The sequence below is a fragment of the Mchenga conophoros genome, linkage group LG20, assembly GCF_057382185.1.
Source record: "Mchenga conophoros isolate Kocher_MC1m ecotype Shallow Benthic linkage group LG20, M_conophoros_male_GT1.1, whole genome shotgun sequence".
NCBI classification, from domain to species: domain Eukaryota; kingdom Metazoa; phylum Chordata; class Actinopteri; order Cichliformes; family Cichlidae; genus Mchenga; species Mchenga conophoros.
The window spans coordinates 31,215,121-31,237,797 of NC_140545.1; the positions used below are offsets into that span (position 1 = coordinate 31,215,121).

The window sequence follows — 22,677 nt, forward strand, 5'->3', positions numbered from 1 at the left end:
ATGCCCCAGTCTGCGTCATTGAGTGCGTCCTGTAACGCGGCCACCGATTGATCCGTCCAGCGCGCGACCTTCCTCTGAACCGGAACTTCCTGTTTCAGCCTTTGTTTGTATTTTGGCATGAGGAAGATGGCGGCGTGATCAGATTTGCCAAACGGGGGGCGGGATTGTGCCTTGTAGCCGTCCTTGACCGTAGTGTAGCAGTGGTCCAACATATATCCAATTTAGGAAGCCACAGCGTCACTAATTTAGATATTACACTCATTTTTATTTTATTCTGTACAAAATATGTTATGCAGTGAGCTTTAGAAGTTTTGGAAGGTGGATTTTTCATACATTTGTGCAAAGCTGGGATGCCTGTTTCCTCCAGTTTCCTCTCCTGCAAACCAGTGACAGGCTTCATGTTAATGAACAGTGTCACTGGTATAGATCTTAACACTCTTGAAAGCCAATAAAATTATTTCCAAGTTGAATGAATTAAGCATCAACCAGCATTTGGTGCTCATCCCAAATCCACAGTGAAGTTTTAGCATGGTATTATATGCAAAGTGTAATCAAGAGACAAATTTTTACCAGGCAATGCAAATAAAGGTAAATATGCACCAACACGAGATGAAATTATTTAAACTTTTGAGAAATAGTTGTTGATGCTGTCAAGGCTAGCGGGGCAAGCCATGTGCAATTTAGTAATGGACCCAAGATACAGGCACGGCTTGTGATGAGAATGAGTTTTATTGTGACAGTGACGGTGCAAACAGCAAAGGAGGTGGCAAGTGCAGAACCTAAGATTAACTAAACTGGAAAAAACGAACAAAAAGACCTGAAACAGAGACGCAGGGAGACTCTGGGAAACAACACAGGATAAGGCAAAGGAAATAACGCAGACGAACCAGGAACAAGCAGGAGAAAACACAGGGCTCATTTACACAAAAGGGCAATCGGAATAAGAAACAGGAGGGAGTCACAGCTGGGATTAATTGGACATAAAGAGACAAGGGGAAGCAAAACTAACCACACTAACATAGGACATGGCACTGTCAAAATAAAACAGGAAATGACATGAACACAGAGACACAATACTAACACAGCACAGCAGGAGCACAGAAACCAACCTCAGAACTGGAAAATCTTAATCAGAATTAAAGTGAAACCAAAGATAATAACAATGAAAACAAAACCACTGAGTCCACAGACTCAGGACTGTGACAGATGCTGTGTTATAAATGTCTGCTAGCTGAGATTCTCTCACAGAGTGTGGATTCTCTTCACACCACTGACAATTAAAACTCAAGGACGAGCTTATTGCTGCCATGTATGAGCATCAGAAGAATTTATTCCACTGTTAAAGAGAAACAGAACTAAAAAGGAACAAGTTTGGAGAACAGTATGCAAAAAAGCTATAGGACTTTGGAAAATATTAATGTTAGCAGCTTAATTTTAAGGAGCACCGATACTTTGGAAGGAAACAGTCATCCCGTTGGCTGGTGTTCCAAAAACATTTTAGGTAGCTGCTAAAAGCTATGCAGCCAGGCGCTAAGTAGCTTTTAGCCATGGAAGCCCATTTCCGCCACTAAAAAAAGAAAAAAGTATCCATAACTCAAAATTTCAAGTTATCTTCTCAAAATTTTGACTTATCAACTTGAAATTTCGAGTTAGCGCTGCCAATCAGTAAGCCCTACATGTATGATGTCATTTTCTTGTTACCTGGAAGGATATGGCACAGAAGAATGTGCACTCAAAACTGGATCGTGAGCTACCAATGCAACAATTTGGCACGCCAAATAGTAACGCCATGTGATTCAGCTAATAAAGCAAGGACTTCATCGGGTAACAAGGAAATGATGTAATTCAAATAGATTACTGATTGCCAGCACTAACTCGAAATTTCGAGTTATGTTTCTTTTTTTTTCAGCTTTACTGTTAGAAACAAAATGAATCAACAAATTGAATAAGCTAACCTCTTAGCGAAAACTATTCTGTAAAATTCCATCAGTTCTTTTATATTAAAATGTTGTACTGACAGCGCCATGACAACAAACAGCCCTTATTATTATATATTATTAATATTGTGTAGATGAGATATTAATAATATCTCTTCTACACATATATTTCTTTACTCTGTCTTTTAAGCAAACACTATTAAAACATCCATTACACTCAGCCTCTGGTAAACAATCAGACATTTTAATAGGCTCTTAAGAATGTGCCAAAACATTAGCATTTCCATTATGTTTCTCCCACATATTTTCCCTAAGCCTAATCAGAGACATTAAGAAGCTGTAGAGTCTTCCCACAGCTTCACATCAGTCACACCCTCTCCTCACATGACAGGAATGCTCCAAGTCGCATTTATTCATCATGATTAACAATGTAATATTTCAGGGCAATGAAGCAGTTTGAGTGGAGCAAAAGCTTTCACTGTGAAATACCAAACACTTAGAACTTGTGCTTATAATGGATGTAACACATCAATTTAAAATCCCTGGTGGTGAAAATTATTGAAACTCAAAATGTTCTTAAGCCATTTTTACAGGGCCAGGATGCAAGCTGTTATTGCTATAACCCTGGAAATTTAAACTTCCATATTGTGGCACGCAGGAAGCATCAGCCAAATCAATAAAGTTCCTCCACCCTCGTAACATCATAAATTGCCACCTTTTATTTGATAGCATTGTGCAGTCCACCTGCCCCACTGGTGTCAGGATTTCTTGTATTTGTAAAGCTTCGAACTCCAGCTGCTTTATGACATTGCTTTCCTCCACATCTCATATAAAAGAAATCATAACTACATACTGGAAATAATATTTATAGCCCTCTGTTCGGTAAAAATTCATTAGCTGCGGAGTGACAGGACAAGTCCCTGAGACAAGGCTGTGGTGGATGATGGATCAGGCAGGTCGCACATGTATCACAGGTCAGGTGGCGTGTTTCTGACTGACAACAAGGGCAATGATGAGGTGACGCAGTTTGGGGTTCAGGACACCTAAATGACGGGGAACAAATCCCTGCATGTCACTATACTGAGAACAACCCAAAGGAAAGAATAATGTTGGGTTTATCCCCTGGAATTGCTTCAGCATTGGAACATTCGGAATGATTTATGTCCAGTGCCAATGCTCAATGTCAATATGGAAAATAATGTGCCCATGTAGCAACGGGGGGTTGTAATAAGGTCTCAAGAGCCTGATGCTAGCAGGTTTGTTTATATGAGCACATCATTTACATACTCACCTGTGGCTGGACATTTTCTGTTTCACAATAATAAAAAAAAGTTAATATCCTGAACAAAATGTCTTCAATCATTGTTGTCGAGCCATAATGGCTCATTAAATGTGTTTATAGCCACCATAGTGAGGGAGAGGAACTGGAGAGACCGTTTTAATCACTTTATTGAGAAATTACTGGAGCGGGAGGGCTAGTAGGAGGAGTTGGCCGTCCGACTGCGGTCTGGGGTGTGGGGCCTCCCTGCTGCTGCGGAGTCGGGGTGGTCTGCCTCTCCCCACCGCAGGGAAAAGGGTAACACCACCTGGGTCTGGGTGCAATTCCCCCCTCCAGGGACAAGGGTACCTAGACCCGGTTTGTAGAGTACGCTTGGGGAGTGTGATTGTGTGTACAGCGTCTCTTTATGTCTGTCTCCACGTTGGTTGAGTGTGGAGTGAGTGCATATGAGAGCATGAGGGTGGGAATGGATGTTTGTGTCTGTGTGTGCCTGTATGTCTGTGTCTATATGTCAGGTTGGGTATCAGACGCCACCTCTCTGGGGACATCTCAGGCCCTCCAAGGTTTGGAGGCCTATCTCCACCCACCACCACTTCCCCTGCCGGTGGCGGACTCCCTCAGGTGTCGGTGTGTTGGTGGTTCTTTGTGTCTGGGGGTGGGCGTCCGGGTACACACCGGCTCACTCCTTGGCGGCCGCTTGTCGGGGCCTGGGGCTCGGGGCTCGCTCGGGCCCCTTTGGAGGTGGGGTGCCCCCGGCCTCTCGGCCTGGGGCTCGGTCACTCAGGCACAGCTGGGGGCCGGCGGAGCTCACGGGCGCGTCACTGCAACTCCCCCTGACTTCTGCTCCGCGGCTGCTGGGCGAGCCCTCATCTGGGACTCTCCTCAGCTCTTACTGGAACAGTGGCGCGGCTGCCCCTCTGTTGGTCTTCCATGGTCTCTTGTGTTCTGGGGGCCTCTGGATGTCTGGAGTTTTGATCTCCTCCATACCCGCTTCACACCCTGGAGGACGGGGCTGTGGCCCCCCCACACTCCCTAGCAGATCATTACATGGAGAAACCTTTGGAATGCAAGCATGCTGATCCACACAGGTATGCACACATGGGTGTTCACAGACGCGGACCACAGCTTTCTTGGCTGCTGCCTCAAAGCACACTGTGCGCTGTCTATCTTGCGTGCTGCACAATATCGTTTATTATTTAGTAAATATTGATATCTATGACTAGCTAGTTTATTGTGATGGTGCTTTGTTTTCTCTATTATTATGTTGCTCTTTGTTGTTTGCTGTCTCCTCTGTTTGTTTGTTTTTTTGTTTGTTTTTTTTTTTTCTCCATACAGGTGACCCAGGAGTTCTTTTTTTTTTTCTCTCTCTTCCCCCCCCTTCTCACCGTCTCTTCTCCCCTTTGGTTTTCTTTCTTTCTCTCCCCCTCTTTCTCTCATTCATTCCCCCTGTCCTATTTATTAAAAAAAAAAAAAAAAAAAAATGACAAAGGATGAACTGAAGCTCTGCCATCACGTAATGTCGCATACTGCTGTTTCTGATGTCATTTAAAAAAAAAAAAAAAAAAGAAATTACACTTAGTTTTACATTCACAAGGACCACAAACAGCTGGGCAACAGTTATTAGTAACATACCTCCTCACAAGTGGCATCTCACCCTATTATAGATATATATATGAAGAACCACTTTCGAGGTCTCCACTCCTGTTTCTGATAAATTTCAGAGCTATCACAGAAGACGATGCTAGCTAAGCTAGCTGCATGTTACCAGCTGTCCTTTGATCACCCCATTGCATGATTCAGTATTGTTACTATTTAGCCATTTAGTGGGTTGAAAGCATCCTTTATCAGATTAATTTTGATTGTTAATCTTGCAAAATAATCCCATTTAGATTCTTGAGACAGTTTTTTTTTCCTTTTAGGTGCTCTTTTATTAAAAAAATATATATTGCTCTGTATACGTGTAGAAGACACTGTGTGGCTCTTTGGTCATGATAATTTGGTAACTAAATTAGCTTTTTTGTTTTTTGAAAAAAGATGGCATTAAGTTTCTTTATTAAAAATGATTTGATTAATATTTATTACTGTAAAAAACAAAACAAAATGGTATCTCTTACAGTGAACCTGTCAGCATCTGTCCACTCTCGGTTCAGTTTTTGCTCTCATACTGCAACTGATTATAACCAAGGAGATAACATCAGTGTTTCACGTGTGCCTGCTGGGTAGTTTTAACCATTAAAAATAGCAACAAATCGGAGACCAGACAAAAGCCAACAATGGGTTTCTCAGTATTTTTGGAAATGTGGTTCCTACAACTTTCAAAACAAGTAAAATTTTAAATGCATGATTTATTATTAGTAAAAGACGAATAGATAAATTAACTAATTAAGTTGAGCTTATTCAGTTAAGAAGACTTGGTTGCTGTTGTCCAAACACTGATGGGAGAAATACTGTATTCAGTTGCATTAAATATCTTCCTGGGTCTCTGTGTTTCTTTGCAGTTCTTATATTCACACCATCAAAATGAACTGAAGGAAAAAAAAAAACACCCATCTCTCTCATAATATTATAATGTTAAATATCCATTCCAAAATAAGGCAAACTTTAAAAGAGACAATTGAATTTAATGAAGCAAATCAATGTTCATTTATGGTTTGCCTCTGGAAAGTCACAGTGTAGTCTGTGTTGATAAGCAATCAGTTCATTTGGCAGCGCACACCTTTCATCATTTTTCATCTACCAATTTGTATTTTCTATTTTTAATTCAATTTTGTTATTTTCTCTTAAATAGAAGAGAAGCAGGCCTGTGAAGCTCTGCTGTCTAGTTCAATATTTGCTCAGTGCAAATGGCCCCCCAAGAATAAAGGCAACCAGGCACACTGAAAGCCATGTGCCAAGAGATAGGGGATCCTGGTCAACAAGCAGGTTAATTGCATGATAGGACCAGATGTTAATACTGGACTGAACTCGACACAGACGGCCTCATGGGAAGCTTCCCCTGTGGCTTCTGATTGGCTGCAGAAAACAGCAAATGATATTTTACCCTATGCAGTATGTGCACAGGCCAAAATATATTGAATTCTGTAATGAGAAATATTTTAAGTTTCCTGGGTAGATAACTTTTTTTTTTAACTGTTTGGAGGAAGTGAAGATGCGGAGGAGACGGGAGACTTCACTTTGATTAACTTCACACTTGTGGAGGAGATAACAGCCTTCTGAGTGGCTCTCCTGGGCAGATTATTGAGTGTGAGTGCTGGCATATTGCATGAACCCTCTGAAGTCCATTAGCAAACTCAAGTCATTACAAACTGAGACAGTGGAAACTTAAGTCTAGAGAACTGACGTACAAAAACTGATTGATGCTGAAAGTTATGATGAAAAAATGTAACTGTTTAGACTAAAAAGTCTCAGAAAACAAGACTCCAGCTTTGTAATTCAAATTCAGAGGTAATCAGACAGGACTGCTGACACAGCTATAAACAAAATGGGAGCTTTCATGTTACTTCAGAGTTACAAATATTGATTTTAATATTTTATTTGGATTTTGGTGGATAGTTGGAGTTAGTATCGATAGTGCCACATGCCACTTTTTCCCTGAATTAAAGGAAGCTTGTTGGACTCGCCCACAGTAGGAGTTCTCTGTAGAAAGAGCAGGATTGAGGGTTGAAATGCAGAAAAAACTGGTTGGGCAGGACCTTTTCTTGGATCATTTATTACTGAATACAAACCCACCTTACATTCATTCATCTTGCAGGAAAGAGTGAATGTGAAGAGAAGACATGCAGACTAACTACAATAACCACTTGCAAGTTGCAAAAAGTCAACACTATCGTAAGAGCATCATCATTTCTCTGTGCTTTCAAAAATAAATCACAGTATAAATCAGTCTTATCACCTGATGAAGCTGTGATAAGAGTTCAATAAGTTTTAGGTACACATGGATTGGCTGAGTTTAGAGAAAGACAACCACATCACGAAATGATGCATGTAAAGCAGGACCGAAATGCAGGACACAAAGACAGACGATGTGAAACAAAAGCAAGCTGCATAAAAAGTCTGTGAAGACTAAGTACAAAAGCTCAGAAAAAAGGTACCTAACACCACATGGGGATTCACAGAAGACATAAATAGACCAAGAATAAAGACTCGAAGTATAACTCATTAATCTTGCAGAAGTAAAGAGAGGATTATTTATACACAGAAGGTGATCAGAGAACAATCAACAGGTCATCAACACAGGTGAAGACAATCAGGACATTCAGGGGAAGACAGACAGGAAGCAAAACCAACACAGGACACAAAAGAAAACAAACCTTCAAAGTAAAACAGGAAATAACCAAAGGAGACTGAAACTGTCAGGGCTCTGTGTGCGGGCAGGCAGAGATGAGGATCCAAATGCAGGACTCGGAAAATGGAATGTTACTCAAAAAACCTCAGCTTTATTGCTGGCAGGAAAACAAACATGAAGTGAGGACGGAACACTGAGACCAAGAACACACAGGCATAATCTGATGGTACAACGCGACACTGAGCATGGGAAAACACAGGGCTTATATACACAGGGTAGTAACGGGGGAATCGGCAACAGGAGGGAGACACAGCTGGGAGAGATCAGGGCTAACGAGACAGGGGGAACAAAGCTGCACATACTAACATCAGACAGGAACAAGAACCTTCAAAGTAAAACAGGAAACAAAACACACTTTACTAAGACACAGACTAGACAGAGACAGACTTGACACTGACCAAAGGCTACTAAATGATAATCATAATCACAACAGTATCAGATCATAAATCATAATATAGAAAAACACCAAGATAACTGAAACACCAAGTACCAGAGAAACATAAAGGAAAATCCATGATGCAAAAGTACCAAAACATAATGAACTCAAAATACTGGGTCCAACGGACCCAGAACCGTGTCAGAAACAGAAGTGAATACTAACATTTACCAAGGAAGCACTCAAAGGAGACATTGTAAACATGGACACAAGAAGGCTCACACTAAACGGGATGCTAGAAAAGGGAATACAGGAGAAAAAAGACAAACCGCATTGACAGGGGGAGGAACAGACAGGGAAACACTGCACTTTACTAACAGAAACCAAGAAACCAAAACTCGTAACTAGAATAACCATTAGGTAAAATAGGAAACAAACACTCAAAGATGTCACAAGAAATAAACCTTGCAGTGCACTAGACTAAAGAAATCAAAACAGGAACCCAGAAATTGAATAAAGACAGATATCAAAACTTCAGGCATGTGAAATGACAATAAAAAAGCCCAAAATGAAAAATATTTGCAATAAATTTAAAACCAAAAATTAAATAATCATAACCAAAAACTTTTCTAAAACCCTACATCATAACCTGAAATGCACCTCCCTAGAAATTTGTAGTCAGTGCAGCTGTGATTGGCCTGTTCAGCTTCGGCCTTCCCCTCTAAACATTTCTAGCCACTTCTTCTTCTGCAGTCAGTAAGTATACATTAAACTTTACTGTCAGAAGTCTGCTTGACATCCTCTGTCCTGTACAGCGAAGCAAGTTTAATCAGAAATATTTTGGCAGACTAACTGTTGTGTGTCAGATATGGCACACTGGAGACATTACTCTTCAAACATGACAAAGTGCTGTTTTTATTGGTCTTTCAAGGGGAATCAGTGTAGATGATTTTAATCAGCTTTTGTGCAGAGCCAGGACCTCTGCTCCCTCTTTATCAATCAGCTGGCCCTAACCTTATGGAGATGTCATACTGAACGTCAACACCAAGTGCAAAGTTAATTTAAATGGCACGGCCATGTCCTGAATGATTTAGTTAGTGTTACTTTGTGCAATTCTGAAGTTAAAACTCCCAGTGAGTGACAGGAGCACCAGTGAGAGAACTGCCACCTGCCACTGGAGTTGCAGAGATATGCAGAATGTGTCCTTCTCACAAGGTGACACATCATTAGCAGAGACACAGAGAGCAAACAGTAATAAAAATGCTGGGCAATGAATCCCATTCAGTAACTTTGTGTTTTGCACCTTTTTTCACTTTTTCAATCAACTTCTCATTTTGTACATCACAAAAGTACGGGCATAGGTTTGAATAAAAAAATATGCTTACCCGGTGCATTTAAATGCCGGTCCTTTGCAAGAATCCTTGTGAGCTTGTGATGAATTGAAAATGATAGACTCATCTCACTATGGTCAAACAATAATGCCATGGTGCATATCTGCCAACAACTTTGACAAAAACTGTATTATTCGATACCCTGAGAATGAAAACAGGTTGAAACTGCACTGCTGCTTTAAGGGGTTAACTTAATTATGAGTAAATTATACATGGCTGGACAAAAACAACAGAAATCTGATTATTTTGTGCACTGTGAAACCAACACAAAATTCTACTTTGTTAATATAGAATTTAAAAAAGATTTTAAACCTTTATATCCTTTGGAGGTGTTTGGAAATTATACATCCATAAGCTGCGTCCTACTTAATCTTTAAATGATATGGATAACTACAGCGGAATATATTTGGCGTTTTGCATTCCAGAGGCAAAAATCTGTCCCAAAGCAGCCGAATCCTCGAGCTGTCTGTGTTTTCACAGTGACAGGTTCCTGGACACGACATCTCTGCGGCGTATTTTGACAAAACTCAGGCTGAAAAAACAAAAACCACCACCTGCTCCTACAGACAGCTCTAAAGTATTTGGACACATTTCTGGTTGACAGTATATCTTGACCCCACAGGTTTCAAACTGTCAACCATACAGAGTGATTGAGCTGACTATTGGGGGCAAATGGTTTTAAGTGAATGTAGCAGAGACGCGGCATCACCCCAAATCTTTTGTCAGCTCTGATGCTTCTGACATGTTACCCAATATTCACTATTTTTTTCTTTTTTCCCACTTAAAGCGCCCGAGCTCACTTCAGGGAGGAAAGAAACTAAGTGTTGTGTCTATAAAAGGTTCTGTCCCCTTTTGTCTCACTGCCAACACAGCTGGGTGCTGTAATTGTACTGTTACCACTGTTGCTGTAAAAATATTCAATTCAAATTAAAGCAATGACTAATAGGGGTATTATATTTCATTGAGGCTGGTTTAGACATTTTTTTCCCTAAAGCATGAGCATCTTTTCCCACCTTAGCGTGAAAAGATGCTCACAGAAAATGTGAGGGTGTTATTTTTTTCCCACAGTCTCAGAGTCTGCTGGGGCCTAAACTCCTCTTCACATGTGGTGTCGGGGCTTTAGGATTTGGGGATCTGGAGGATTATGGGATTTTCCGATTGCTCTGAAAACGACACCATGGGATACAGAAATCCAAAAATGGCTGAGGTACCCACATCAAGATTAGAGCGTATTATTTCACCCCTTAGGGAAAGCAGACAGGGAAGCTACTAGTGACAGCTTTGAAACAAGTGTGTTTGGGAAACATTTACAATTTAAGGGGATTGTACAATACAAAGCCTATTGGGGGCTAAAATCAGCTGTGCAAAGTCAGCTCACATTTCTAATTCCATGAAATGTCATTACCTGTTGTGTAATGTGTTCTTTCCCTGAACCAGTTTAATTTTTTCTGGAAGTTGGAACCATTAATAACAGATCTGCTTCACTGCTCTTTATGTTTGAGCTGAAACTAGTTTTAAAAGCTGCCGCAGGTTATTCAGTATTACTTGGAAAACGGTATCTCTGTACATTGTGGAAAGATGCAGAAACACATTAATTTGTCATGTCAGGTAAATACATGAAATCGCCAAAGACTGCTTTTTCTATCTTGTCATGAAGACAGAAGTTTTTCTGTTTTTCCCCCACAGAAATATCAGATGTCATAGCCTTGTGTGAAAGGCAGAAAAGATGAGTTATTTCAGTGTGTGGGGCACAGACAGCACCAGCACTCGCCACCATCCTCACAGACATCGCCCGAAATCTCGGGGGGTTTCTGTTTAAGAAGGCTTTTTTTTTTTTTACCCCTGCTTATTCCTTTTCCTATTTAAATTCCATATTTCAATCTGTGTTGTTAACATAGCCACAGGATTGCTGGGACGAGGGGGCACAATAAAGCAGTACTTTAAATTCTGCTGTCGACTCTACACCATATGTTGCCCAAATCGTTACAGAAATAAAAGCTGTAATAAAAGAAAAAGTCAATGCAAAGTAACATTTTAGAGGATTTTCAGTTTTCTTAGAAACATATCCAGAAGGAAGACATCACATCTGCTTCTGTCGTATGGGGGAGAAAACAAGGACTTGAGTATGCAGAAGTAACATCGGGTGGGTGGTCCTAACTTCAGTCTACAGCTGTGGAGGGTAAATGCAATGTGTCTGCATGCAGAAATAAATTCTCAAATTCAGGAAAATGTTAAAGTAAATATGAAAATACATAATACATCAACCGCTCCGCTTATTTTTACCAACCCTAACCTGTTATTTAGCTTTTTTTCTGCATCCCTGCATGTTTTATCTGCATGTTTATGCATAAATACATGTTACTGACCAGAGGGTTTAACCTATATATTCATATATGCCTGCATTCATGCATTAACTTATTTAAATTCCATCTATTTTTGTGCTACATACATCCATAATATAATGATTCATATAACTTAAACAACAGGTTAAATTTCCACTGTGACTGCAAAGAATGAGTCCACTTTATTGTGCAGGTCCCTCTTCTTATAAAACAGGCAGTTATTTATATTATTCATATAGTTCGCATATTGTTTTGTTCTATTGCATTCATATTTGAAAATCTAAGACATCACCATGCTACCTTTCACTCACCGCTTCTGTGCTTATCATCATCCACCAAATACCTTTTAATGTGTGAATTTACTTAGCAATAAAAGTGACTGGCTATACTAAATATGAAAGAACAAAAACCTTCTGTGCAGTCATTTAAATACTTAAAGCAATGTATTTTTTTATTAGCAGGATGTTTTAAGATCTGCCAGCATGTTCTCATCCCAGGGTGGAACATAACTTAAATTTGTCAGACCCACAAAATCACCATTAGAAGGATGGTGGGGTGAAGACAGAATGAGTTAAAGTAAATCAAGTAAATCTAAACCATAAAGTTTTTAGAGCCTAGAAAAGGTTTAGTTTAAAATAATACTTTCAGTTCACTGAGACTATTGTTGCAATCTTACTCGCTTAAAAATGACAGAGCCATCAGCCTCAGTAATCCCATAATCTGCATCAGGGCACAACGGCTGAAGCCCACCTTCAATATCAATCAGCTACAAGGGCAAGAGATTAATTGGTTCTTGCAAACAAACACGGAGGATCCATACTTTCTCTAGTTATTGCGTAACTATGGAAACCAGGTCAGACCCTTAAGCACATTCGTCAAATAAAACAAAAAAACCCTTGGGCACCGTCACAAAATATCTGATGAAAGGAAGCTTGATTCGAACAAGAAACTAGGCCTGTACTGAAACGCACACAGTGGCAGCAGAGAGAGCGGCAACCTGTTGCATGCCTCAGCCCTCAATGTGCTTCAGCTTGTGGGAAAGGGTAAGCATGCCACAACGATTTGAAAGCGCTCGAGCTGCATTCACGCAAGGCCCATAGTTGAACATCCTATCTTCCATACTTCACTTCCCTGCCCTTTTCACCTGCCCTAAAGCCCAGCTTTGGAGTGAGACTGAGTCAGCCGCTGCAGTATTGATTGCGAAAAAGGCGTCTGCAGCATGAAAGGACCCCAAAAAGACCCCTTTGATTGGCTGCAGGATAGTGAGAGTCCACTCTTCTTTGGCGTGAGTGTGATCATTAATAGTGCGGTAAACCCTGAGGTCAGTTTAGTCTCACGGTGTCAGGCGAGGTTGTGTCCAGAGGGAGTAATATGTTCACGCAGCTCTGCTCCATTACCCATCTGTCTGGAGAGGAAGAACAATGGCTTTTCCATCACTCTCTATTCCTCAAGCAGTCATACCAGCTCTCTGTCTCTGTCTCACTATCACTGCTTCATTAGCTTTCTGCATTGAGTTTGTCACATCTTCTCAACACTGGCAGACAATAAAAGCACTCAGAAATTAGCAGCAAATTACTTTTGTCATTTCTATTTTTGTACCAGAGGCACAGGAAAAACTACCCTTCTCATTAACAGTGGTGTAAGATGGACGATTAAAGAAAAAAAAAAATCTGTGTCTCTATTTCTTTTTATACCTTTACCCAGCATGGCGTCTGCCATAGAAAGTGCAAAAGTTCAAGAAGTGACAGTGGAGCTGTGATAGGAAGAAAATATCACTGCACAAACATTTCCTCAATAAGCACTCTTGTCTGGATTTGTGTTTTGGCAGACTTTGTCAGGCAGAGCTTGAGTCCAGTTCAAAGTCTGCTCTCAGCCAAGTACAGGAAGTGTCAAGTGATTTTGAGCCAGGCTGAAATGTGTTATTATGTTCCTTCTTGAACTGCAAGCCATCAGCCCATCCTGAATCCACTGAGACTGCAAATGATCTGAAAACAGAAAACACCACGACTGAAATTATGTGAGATACTGAGACTACAGGAATAAAAAGAGGGATCACATCCATTAAGGGTCAGAAAAGTTAATGTGTACAGCTTTGAGATTATTTTCTACTCAGAAATTAACTGTGAGGCAAAATGTGATGCAAAAGAGAGCATCTGTGTTTAGGACACTATCCCATTTCTACACTGAAAAAAAACCATGATTATTATCTGTTATTCAAATATTGGCTGTTTATGGCATTTGAATCATCACATGAGCCAAGGGGTGGAAAAACGGCCTTTGCTCATGTGAAACTTTGCCCTCGCCCATCATGAGACCTATTGAGGTCACCTGAGGCGAGGTGTGAGTGGGGTAGAAGCACGTGGGAAGGGATCTGTGGACTGCACCTCTGTTCAGTGATGGTCGTTCACAGTAAACACAAACGCAGTGGCCTCCTCTTCTCAGTTAAAAATGTGAACTTTGGCATCTTCTGACCCCAATAGGTGTTAAAAACCTGGCACTCTCCAAGTGTCTTCATTAACTCAAAGATGTCCAGTTGCCTTCTTTTTTCAAGATGCTAAGACTTTCTGACTCTTTTTTTTGCAGTGATCAGCACATTAAGTATTTTTAAATATGTATCCACTTTTTTGTCATCTGTTGGCAGAGTATATACTTCTGCCTACTCCTTTTCTAACAAATAATGGAATGATATTTTGTAATGATTGTGAAGGCACATGTTTGAAATAAAAAAAATGAAATAAACTTACTTCGTGAAGTGCTTTGTGCTGCACACTGTTTTTACCTCAGATACCTAACAAGCAAAAGATTTCTTAAATAAAAGGTGCGGATTTGTAGGACTCATATTAAGAAATTTTTAACTACCTGCTAAGACCTCCCGAGATGACCCTGCAAGCATAACATCCATCGTTATTCTAGTTAGGCCTATCTTTGCAAGTCTTTAGCAATTTACAGCTGTCCTTGGTGGGAGAATAAAATTTTGCATGAGACTTTAAATATAAGTTATTTCTTACTGTTTGAGGATGAAGTTGAATCTACCTCTGTGAGCAGAATTAACAGAGCCAGCATGCGACCTTGGAAAACGTTAATAGATGCCGACTGGACAAACGTCTATCTTTTGCCTGTTCCTCAAAGAAGGGTTGTCTGTGTTTGTCTAAAGTGTGGTTGTTTGAAGTATCGTTTAGAGTTTTTCGTGTAGTTCTCTCTCCAGAGTTGAAAATGTGAACTTTAAAATACTTGAGTCTGAACTTTGTAATACAAACTCATGTGTGCCTGCGTGTTCACACAAGTCACCTTGAGTAGTAGTTCACTGAAGAGGTTTTCAAACAGCGAGGCTCACTTTTAGATATTGTGTGTGCCTTACGGACCCCCTTATCAACACGGTCAGTACTTGGAGCTGCAGTATAAAAATACATACTCAAACCTAATATCAAATCAGAGCCTACAGGCATGATATACACTTATTTAAGCCTAATTCTAGTCAGGCCCTTACTCCCTCTCACTCCGTTAGTGTGTGGAGTCACACTTGAAGCTTATGAGGGGTCTCTTAAGTAAGGGGGTTGTAGAAATACAGCAGCAAGATTGGAGATGACCTTGTAATCAGCATACTAAGATCATGTCTACCACTTATTAGAAGATGTGCCTCGATTCAGTTTCATTTGGATGTTTTTATCATTTTCTTTAATTAGCCTATTTTTCTATATTCATATATTGGTATTTCTAGTCAATATTGGAATTTATTATCTAAAATATACAAAAATTGTGCATTTCTTTTTGTTTATTGCTGACATTCTTGAAATAGTCACATGCTTTACCTTCCCACAGTAGTTAGTAAGCTTAGACTCTGTGTTGGAGGGCTTCATAATCCACTTCCACTTTAGGCTATTTGGTCTGAAAAGCACTTAATGTGATGAATCCTTGATGCAAACATGTAAATGGAGTGAAAGTGTGTCGAGGGGACTGAACTGAATTTGGAGTTAGTGTGACTTTCCCTTCCAGAGGGCATTTTATATTTGTATTTCATCATAACTGAAAACCCTTAAACTTATCAAATATGACACAATATACACTTCTTGTAACCCTGAAACCTGACTCTAAGCCATGATGTTTTTATGCATTTTATTTAATGTCAGATAATTCGAATAAAACCTAATTGTTATCAGCTAATTCCCCATAGCTTTAATGTCAAATTACAAAAACGCAAACATGAATAAAGGTTTAAATATCAAGTAATATATTAAAACCAGGAAATCTTGACTTCCTATTTACATCCCCCAAAGCTCTAAAATTTAGTGCACGATTTTGCATTAAATGCAATAAATGGAGTGTCAAAATTCATCAATACTAACATGACTAAGACTCAGAACATCCCACAAACATGGAGGTGGCGCTGGGCACCAACTCAAATGTCAACCTGTGTTTGAAGATGTGTTGCTGCAGTGGAAAAGTTAAAAACAAACCAGAGTAAACATGTTCAAATGAAATTTCTTACCTGTCAACATATTTTGCAGCGAAATATCGTCAGGACAGACATGCAGCAGCACATCTCACTGCACGGTGCAGGGTCAGCTTCAATTTGCCGTGACGGGGGATGAAGACTCGGCAAACGACTGTCCAGCTGAGATGAAGCTTTGTGGGGAGCTGTGTGAAATTTCAGATGACATAGAGAGGCCAGGGCTGTGGACAGCCAAGAAATCCTCTTCAGGCATAAATCCTCCAGACTTGAAATCCAGACCGCTGCTTGGCTAAGCTATAAATTCTTCTTAGTGGACTCTCCATTTAGTTTGAAATTTTAAACATCAAAGCTCTTAATTTGTGCAAAACGGGGGGTTGCAGATTCTAGGGATTTTTTTCCATAACACTTTGGACAAGTAAAAAATGAAACATGACGTAAAAAAACAGAAGCTATTTTCAAGCATTTTAATTCTTTGTAACTTTATACTTCTAATGTATTTTAGAGATAAATATTAAAGTTCCATGTTTCTTAAAACAATTGTAAACTTTAAAGCTTATTTAAAAGAAATCAAAGAGGTTTATGGAGTAAATGACCAGAGAAAAAAAATACTGATAATAACTGATAATAAATAAATAATACTTATATTTTTATACAAAGCTAATAAGGATCAGCAGGTAAGGTGAGTGCATGCAGAAATTAAACCCACATAGGGGTGAACCATAAAATGTATATACTGTGTACATAAATACTGGACTGGCCTCGAAGTCTGAAAAGTGAAGATAATGTGTAAAGTGTCTTAAATCTGCATTCTTTCTCATGGCCAGCAGCTCAAGGCTCCAAAATGGGACTTCACAAACCAAAATGTGATGTCATTGTATAATGAAAACCAGAACTAAACAGCCAGATTTTAGAGAACCGCTTAAAGATACAAGAAGGTATTCAGTGGGAGTCAGCAGAGAGTTAAAAGGAAGGAGAACAGATAAGTGGGAAGACTAGAAACTGAAAGAGGTAAAGACAAGATTTTAAATACACAGGAGGAACTGATAAGGTAACAAGGAACCAGTAAAGGCAGGGCCAACCATCTCTAAGGAGGAAAAAGACAAGGACATGGAGTAAAAGCACCAGACAGAGATGCAGGGGAAATGATAAATGGACACAGACACAAAATTGTTTTTAAAAAATTCACTTAATCGTTTAAATAAACCTATAAGCTAAAATTATTCAAAACAGCATAAAAATACTGACTGCTGACTGCTATTAAATATAGCACATTAGCTGCCTGATTACTATTTGTATACTACATATGGTCTCTAAAATTAAAACCCTGAGTAAACAGAGCTTCAAACGCCTCAGGTTTCTTATAGAAAAGGCTGAGCTGGGTAAATATCAGATAGTAAACCGAGTGCGTATTGCCGCTGATTTCTGTGGTGTTATGTCGAGAGAAGAGGGGGGTTAGAGCATCCTCTGAGAGGCCATGAGATGCTCCATGGCACGAGTTAAATCTGAGCAATCACAGTGCATGGAAAAGAACACTCAGGCAAAGATTGGAGAATTGAAAGCAATCCCTGTCGAAGCACGTGGAAGACACTCCAAGCGTCATAGTGAGATATAATTACTATAAGAAAGATGCCCCAAAGGGAAATTTGAGAGATGCAGCCTGTATGTTTCCTGTGTTTAGTAATTTTTTTCCCCCCTATGGTCCCTGTGAATCCTTGCAGAGTGCTTGTCAGCATTCCTGGTACATCTCCAGCTTTTTGTATGCTGCTTGTTCCCCGGAAAGCATTTTCATACCATAAAATAAATGAGTTTGACTGTGCCCGGCCGCTTTATCTGCTTCATGATGAGAATCCCAGTGGAAGGCTCCTGGCACCGTGGTCCTTTTCTCATGAGCCTTTTTACAAATGTAAACACTTTACATTGTTTGTTTTGGTTTTTTTTACTATCATCTGTCAGGCTATAATTACTTTTACCACTAGAATGAGTGTAATGTCATAGAAAATTATCCCCGTATGAGTTCACACTACACACATGCACACATTTAAATTCCGTTTACACTACCATGCTTCTCTTATCTGTTGACCCAAAGGAAGACAAATGGAGGTTACTTTAATATTTATGAATCTTGTAGTTTTTGCTTACTGTCCTTAGTCTTTCATTAAAACCAGATTTAGCACCAGGCCTTTTGAAAAATCATGTCCTAACCGACTCTTTCTGTTTCTCTGTGTCCTCTGTCCCCTCTCACCCTTGTGATCACCATCTGTTTATCCATATTGTATGATCCTCTGTTTCTGGCCCCCGTGGCTCGTCACCAGACGCTACTTTTGGCCTCCTGCTCGGTGTGTTTGTGGTCTGTGGCCTGGCATTCCTGGGACTTCTTACATTTGTCTCCTGGAAGCTGTGCTGGGTACCTTGGCGGACTAAGGCCCCCTTTCTCAGTCCATCCCTCAGCTCGCCCCTTGGCCCACAGCACTGCCCGCTTCAGCCGCCACTCTTGTTACCCAGCCCCCAGCAGACGCCAGTCACCATGGCAACAGAGAAGGTGAAGGACCCCATGGGCTCGATTGGTTTCCTGGAGGCTGCGGTGAAGATAAGCCATACCTCTCCTGACATCCCCACTGATGTGCAACTCTCCATGAGGGAGCATTTCCTGCGCCGCACACAACGCATGCAAAGGCAAACAACTGAACCAGCTTCCTCCACTCGGTCAGTCACATACATGCATGTGCATGCAAATCTGATGACACATGAGACTGTCTCATGTGGTTATTTATAATATGTGTGCATATGTGGAGGATTATGTGTAAGCTGAATTCAAGACATGGTGTTATCTAACGTGGAATAAAGTGTGTAAACCAGGGGGAAGTCACTGCTACATATAAGGATTAACATTTTCTAAGTAATTTAATAAATTAGTAAATTATAAATAACATTTAAGAATACTAAACTCTGCCTCAGAGGCACCTCTCTCCAGCTTAAAATTACTGTCTATAAGACTTTCTTCAGAAGTATAAATATAACACAGTTTGAAGAGATTACTTGCAGCTTTACAAGCACAATTCCACGTTACCATTTAGTTAACATCAATGATTTATTATAGCTATTATGCATACTAATACATGGCCATGGTATAGTATTGTATGGCCTATTCATGCAAAAAGACAATTATTCACATTGAGAAAGGCTTTTTTTTTTTTTTTTTTTTTTTTCAAAGGGTCGTTTTACCTCGTTGCTAGGTGGTTGCTAGGCATGCATAATTTTGCTTTCGTGGATATGGATATAAATTAAATTTTATTGTCATGAAATTAAAGTTATAAGATGCTTTCATCGGATGTTATAGGTACATAAATGCTAAAACCAAGTAACTTTTGCCAGTTGATGGGAGATTACTAGGGAACGTACTGACATCAATATATCTGATGTAGATAAGAACCCTCGGGTTACTATAGGCAAAGTAGGTAAAACCCGGGATAAACTTTTCTCATCTTCTAGGTAAACAATTGAAACGATCACCAGTGACAACATAGGATACCAGTGATTGACATGTGGCCTGTTACTAAATACATTAGAGGGTTACCTAGGCAACTGAAACGAGCAGCTGTCAAACTGATGCTTGACAAGTGAATTTCTTCCAGTGTTCATGTAGCTTTCAGGTCAACTTAATGCCAACTCCTGATGGTTTAGGAGGGGTTGGCAGACAAAGAAACCAATAAAAAGACAGACAGGATAATTTTTAAAGGATAAGAATTTATGTTCACACCACTGGGGCTCACTGAGCTGTCACAGTACATTTAACTTTAACTTTTTACACTTCCTGTTCAAATTTTCCCATCAGGTGTCAGGGATAGGGATAGCTCCATACAACAGAAATACAGGCCTACTTACTGTAGAAATACAGGTCACATCCTTTTTTTTAAGGCAAGAATGAACTTTGATCGACTGCCACTATAGCAGAAGACATAACGTGATACATTTGGTTGTATTGTGCCAACACTAGTTTAGTTCAGAGTCAGATGCCGAACACTCATAGACATCACATTAAAAAGCACGGAGTCTTGTCATTTTTTAAACCTGCATGTTAGTCGGATAGTGTTCAGTTTGGGTAGCTCAGAATCTGAAATAAATGCCGTGACACGATGAGACTGTAACCTTTGAAATTAAGAAAACCAAGGAAATGTCAGAGAAACCATATTCACGTGAAAGACCTTTTCATATGTGCTTGTCCTAGAGAAGGCAAAATTTAAAACTAAAATATTTTTAGTATAAAATATTTAATATTTAATTAACCGTGCCACCGTGCTGCCCTATTAATATTAGGGCAGCACGGTGGCACGGTGGTTAGCACTGTTGCCGCACAGCAAGAAGGTCCTGAGTTCAATTCCACCATCAGGCCGGGGTCTTTCTGTGTGGAGTTTGCATGTTCTCCCCGTGTTTGCGTGGGTTCTCTCCGGGTACTCCGGCTTCCTCCCACGGTCCAAAGACATGCAGCTTGTGGGGATAGGTTAATTGGATAATCCAAATTGCCACTAGGTGTGAATGTGCGAGTGAATGTGAGTGTGAATGGTTGTCTGTCCCTATGTGTTAGCCCTGCGACAGACTGGCGACCTGTCCAGGGTGTACCCTGCCTCTCGCCCTATGACAGCTGGGATAGGCTCCAGCGCCCCCCGCGACCCTGAAAAGGATAAGCGGAAGCGAATGGATGGATGGATGGATATTTAATATTCTAAACCTGATTTTATAGTTTTAATATCTAAACCTAACTAAACAAAAAAAGAGAGATAGTAATGTCAAAAACAAAAGTAATATCAAATTGTTAAAAAAGCAGTCCTGCAAATGACTAATTACTGTTATTTTTGTCTTCTGGTTGGAGGTGTTGTCACTTTACTATCTGCAGTCCCATCTTCCTTCAGTGTATTTTTGCAGGCTGCCATTTTTCATTACATTGTGAGATGTTAAACTGGTTATTTTTGTATTAACTTACAGGAAGACTTTCCTCACCAAATGTCAGTCTGTGACTAGTTGAAAATGAGAATATGTTATCATTTCACCACAGCTCAAACTACAGCTATTCCTTCCCACTTGTATTATTTTTCTCTTTTCTGTCCTTGTAGGCACAACTCATTCAAAAGACACCTGCCTAGGCAGATGCAGGTAGGCAGTCTAGACCTAGGAAATGACTACATGGTGGACAAGGATGAAAAGCCCACTAGCATCGGACGTATCCAGCCAGAGCTCTACCAACAGAAGGTCCCAGAATCAGAGGACTCATCCAACGACAGCAGCAAAAACTGTGGCAAGATTAACTTCTCCCTCAAGTATGACTATGAAAATGAGTCTCTCCTTGTCAACATCCTCAAGGCAGTAGACCTGCCAGCCAAGGACTTATGTGGCACATCTGACCCTTATGTGAAGGTCTACCTGCTGCCCGACCGCAAGAAGTTCCAGACTCGCGTCCACCGGAAGACACTCAACCCCACATTCAGTGAGAGCTTCCAGTTTCCTGTGCCTTATGATGAGCTGGCCGCTAGAAAGCTCCATATGAGTGTTTTTGACTTTGATCGATTTTCACGGCATGATATGATTGGTGAGGTGGTGATGGAAAACTTGTTTGAGACGTCAGACCTCTCCAGGGAGACAAACATATGGATGGACATCCAGTATGCCACCAGTGTAAGAATCTATTGACTTTTTAAACTTTTCTATTAGAGTCTAAGTCAAATGAGTAATAAGTAAATGAAAGTGATGTGATATTAAAGAGTCTGACAGAGAGATACACATCCTTTAGTTTATTTAAACATTCACTGCCCACTTCATTTGATAAACTTGCTCAGTTGCTTATCAATGCAAATATCTAATCAGTCAATAACAAGTCAGCAAATTAATACATTTATGAATATAGACAAAGGAAGATGACCAAGTTAAAAATGAGCATTAAAACTTGGAAGAAAGATGAGTTTTTAATGTGGTTGTTGGTGCCAGACAGGCTGACTGTTTCACAAAGAATTCAGGCAACTGGTGGTGCAGTGGTATGGGCAATATTTTGGGCTGCTTAGCACCAACTGAGGATTATTTAAATGCTACAGCCTACCTGAGTATCCATTTGGACATGGACATGAAAACCATGATGACAATGTAGGACATACAGGGAGTGCAGAGTTATTAGGCAAGTTGTATTTTTGAGGAATGATGTTATTATTGAACAACAACCATGTTCTCAATGAACCCAAAAAACTCATTAATATCAAAGCTGAATGTTTTTGGAAGTAGTTTTTAGTTTGTTTTTAGTTTTAGCTATTTTAGGGGGATATCTGTGTGTGCAGGTGATTATTACTGTGCATAATTATTAGGCAACTTAACAAAAAACAAATATATACCCATTTCAATTATTTATTTTTACCAGTGAAACCAATATAACATTTCCACATTCACAAATATACATTTCTGACATTCAAAAACAAAACAAAAACAAATCAGCGACCAATATAGCCACCTTTCTTTGCAAGGACACTCAAAAGCCTGCCATCCATGGATTCTGTCAGTGTTTTGATCTGTTCACCATC

The 22,677-nt window shown here is 40.0% G+C and overlaps 1 protein-coding gene across 1 annotated transcript in view; it reads left to right on the plus strand.

Moving 5' to 3' along the window:
• syt6a (synaptotagmin VIa) overlaps positions 1 to 22,677 on the plus strand; it is a 96,291-nt gene that overhangs the window by 51,836 nt on the left and 21,778 nt on the right. The window contains exons 2-3 of the mRNA XM_085258998.1: positions 18,433 to 18,823; positions 21,229 to 21,787. Coding sequence (XP_085115124.1) covers positions 18,433 to 18,823; positions 21,229 to 21,787 — 950 coding nt within the window. The remainder of the gene's footprint in view (positions 1 to 18,432; positions 18,824 to 21,228; positions 21,788 to 22,677) is intronic.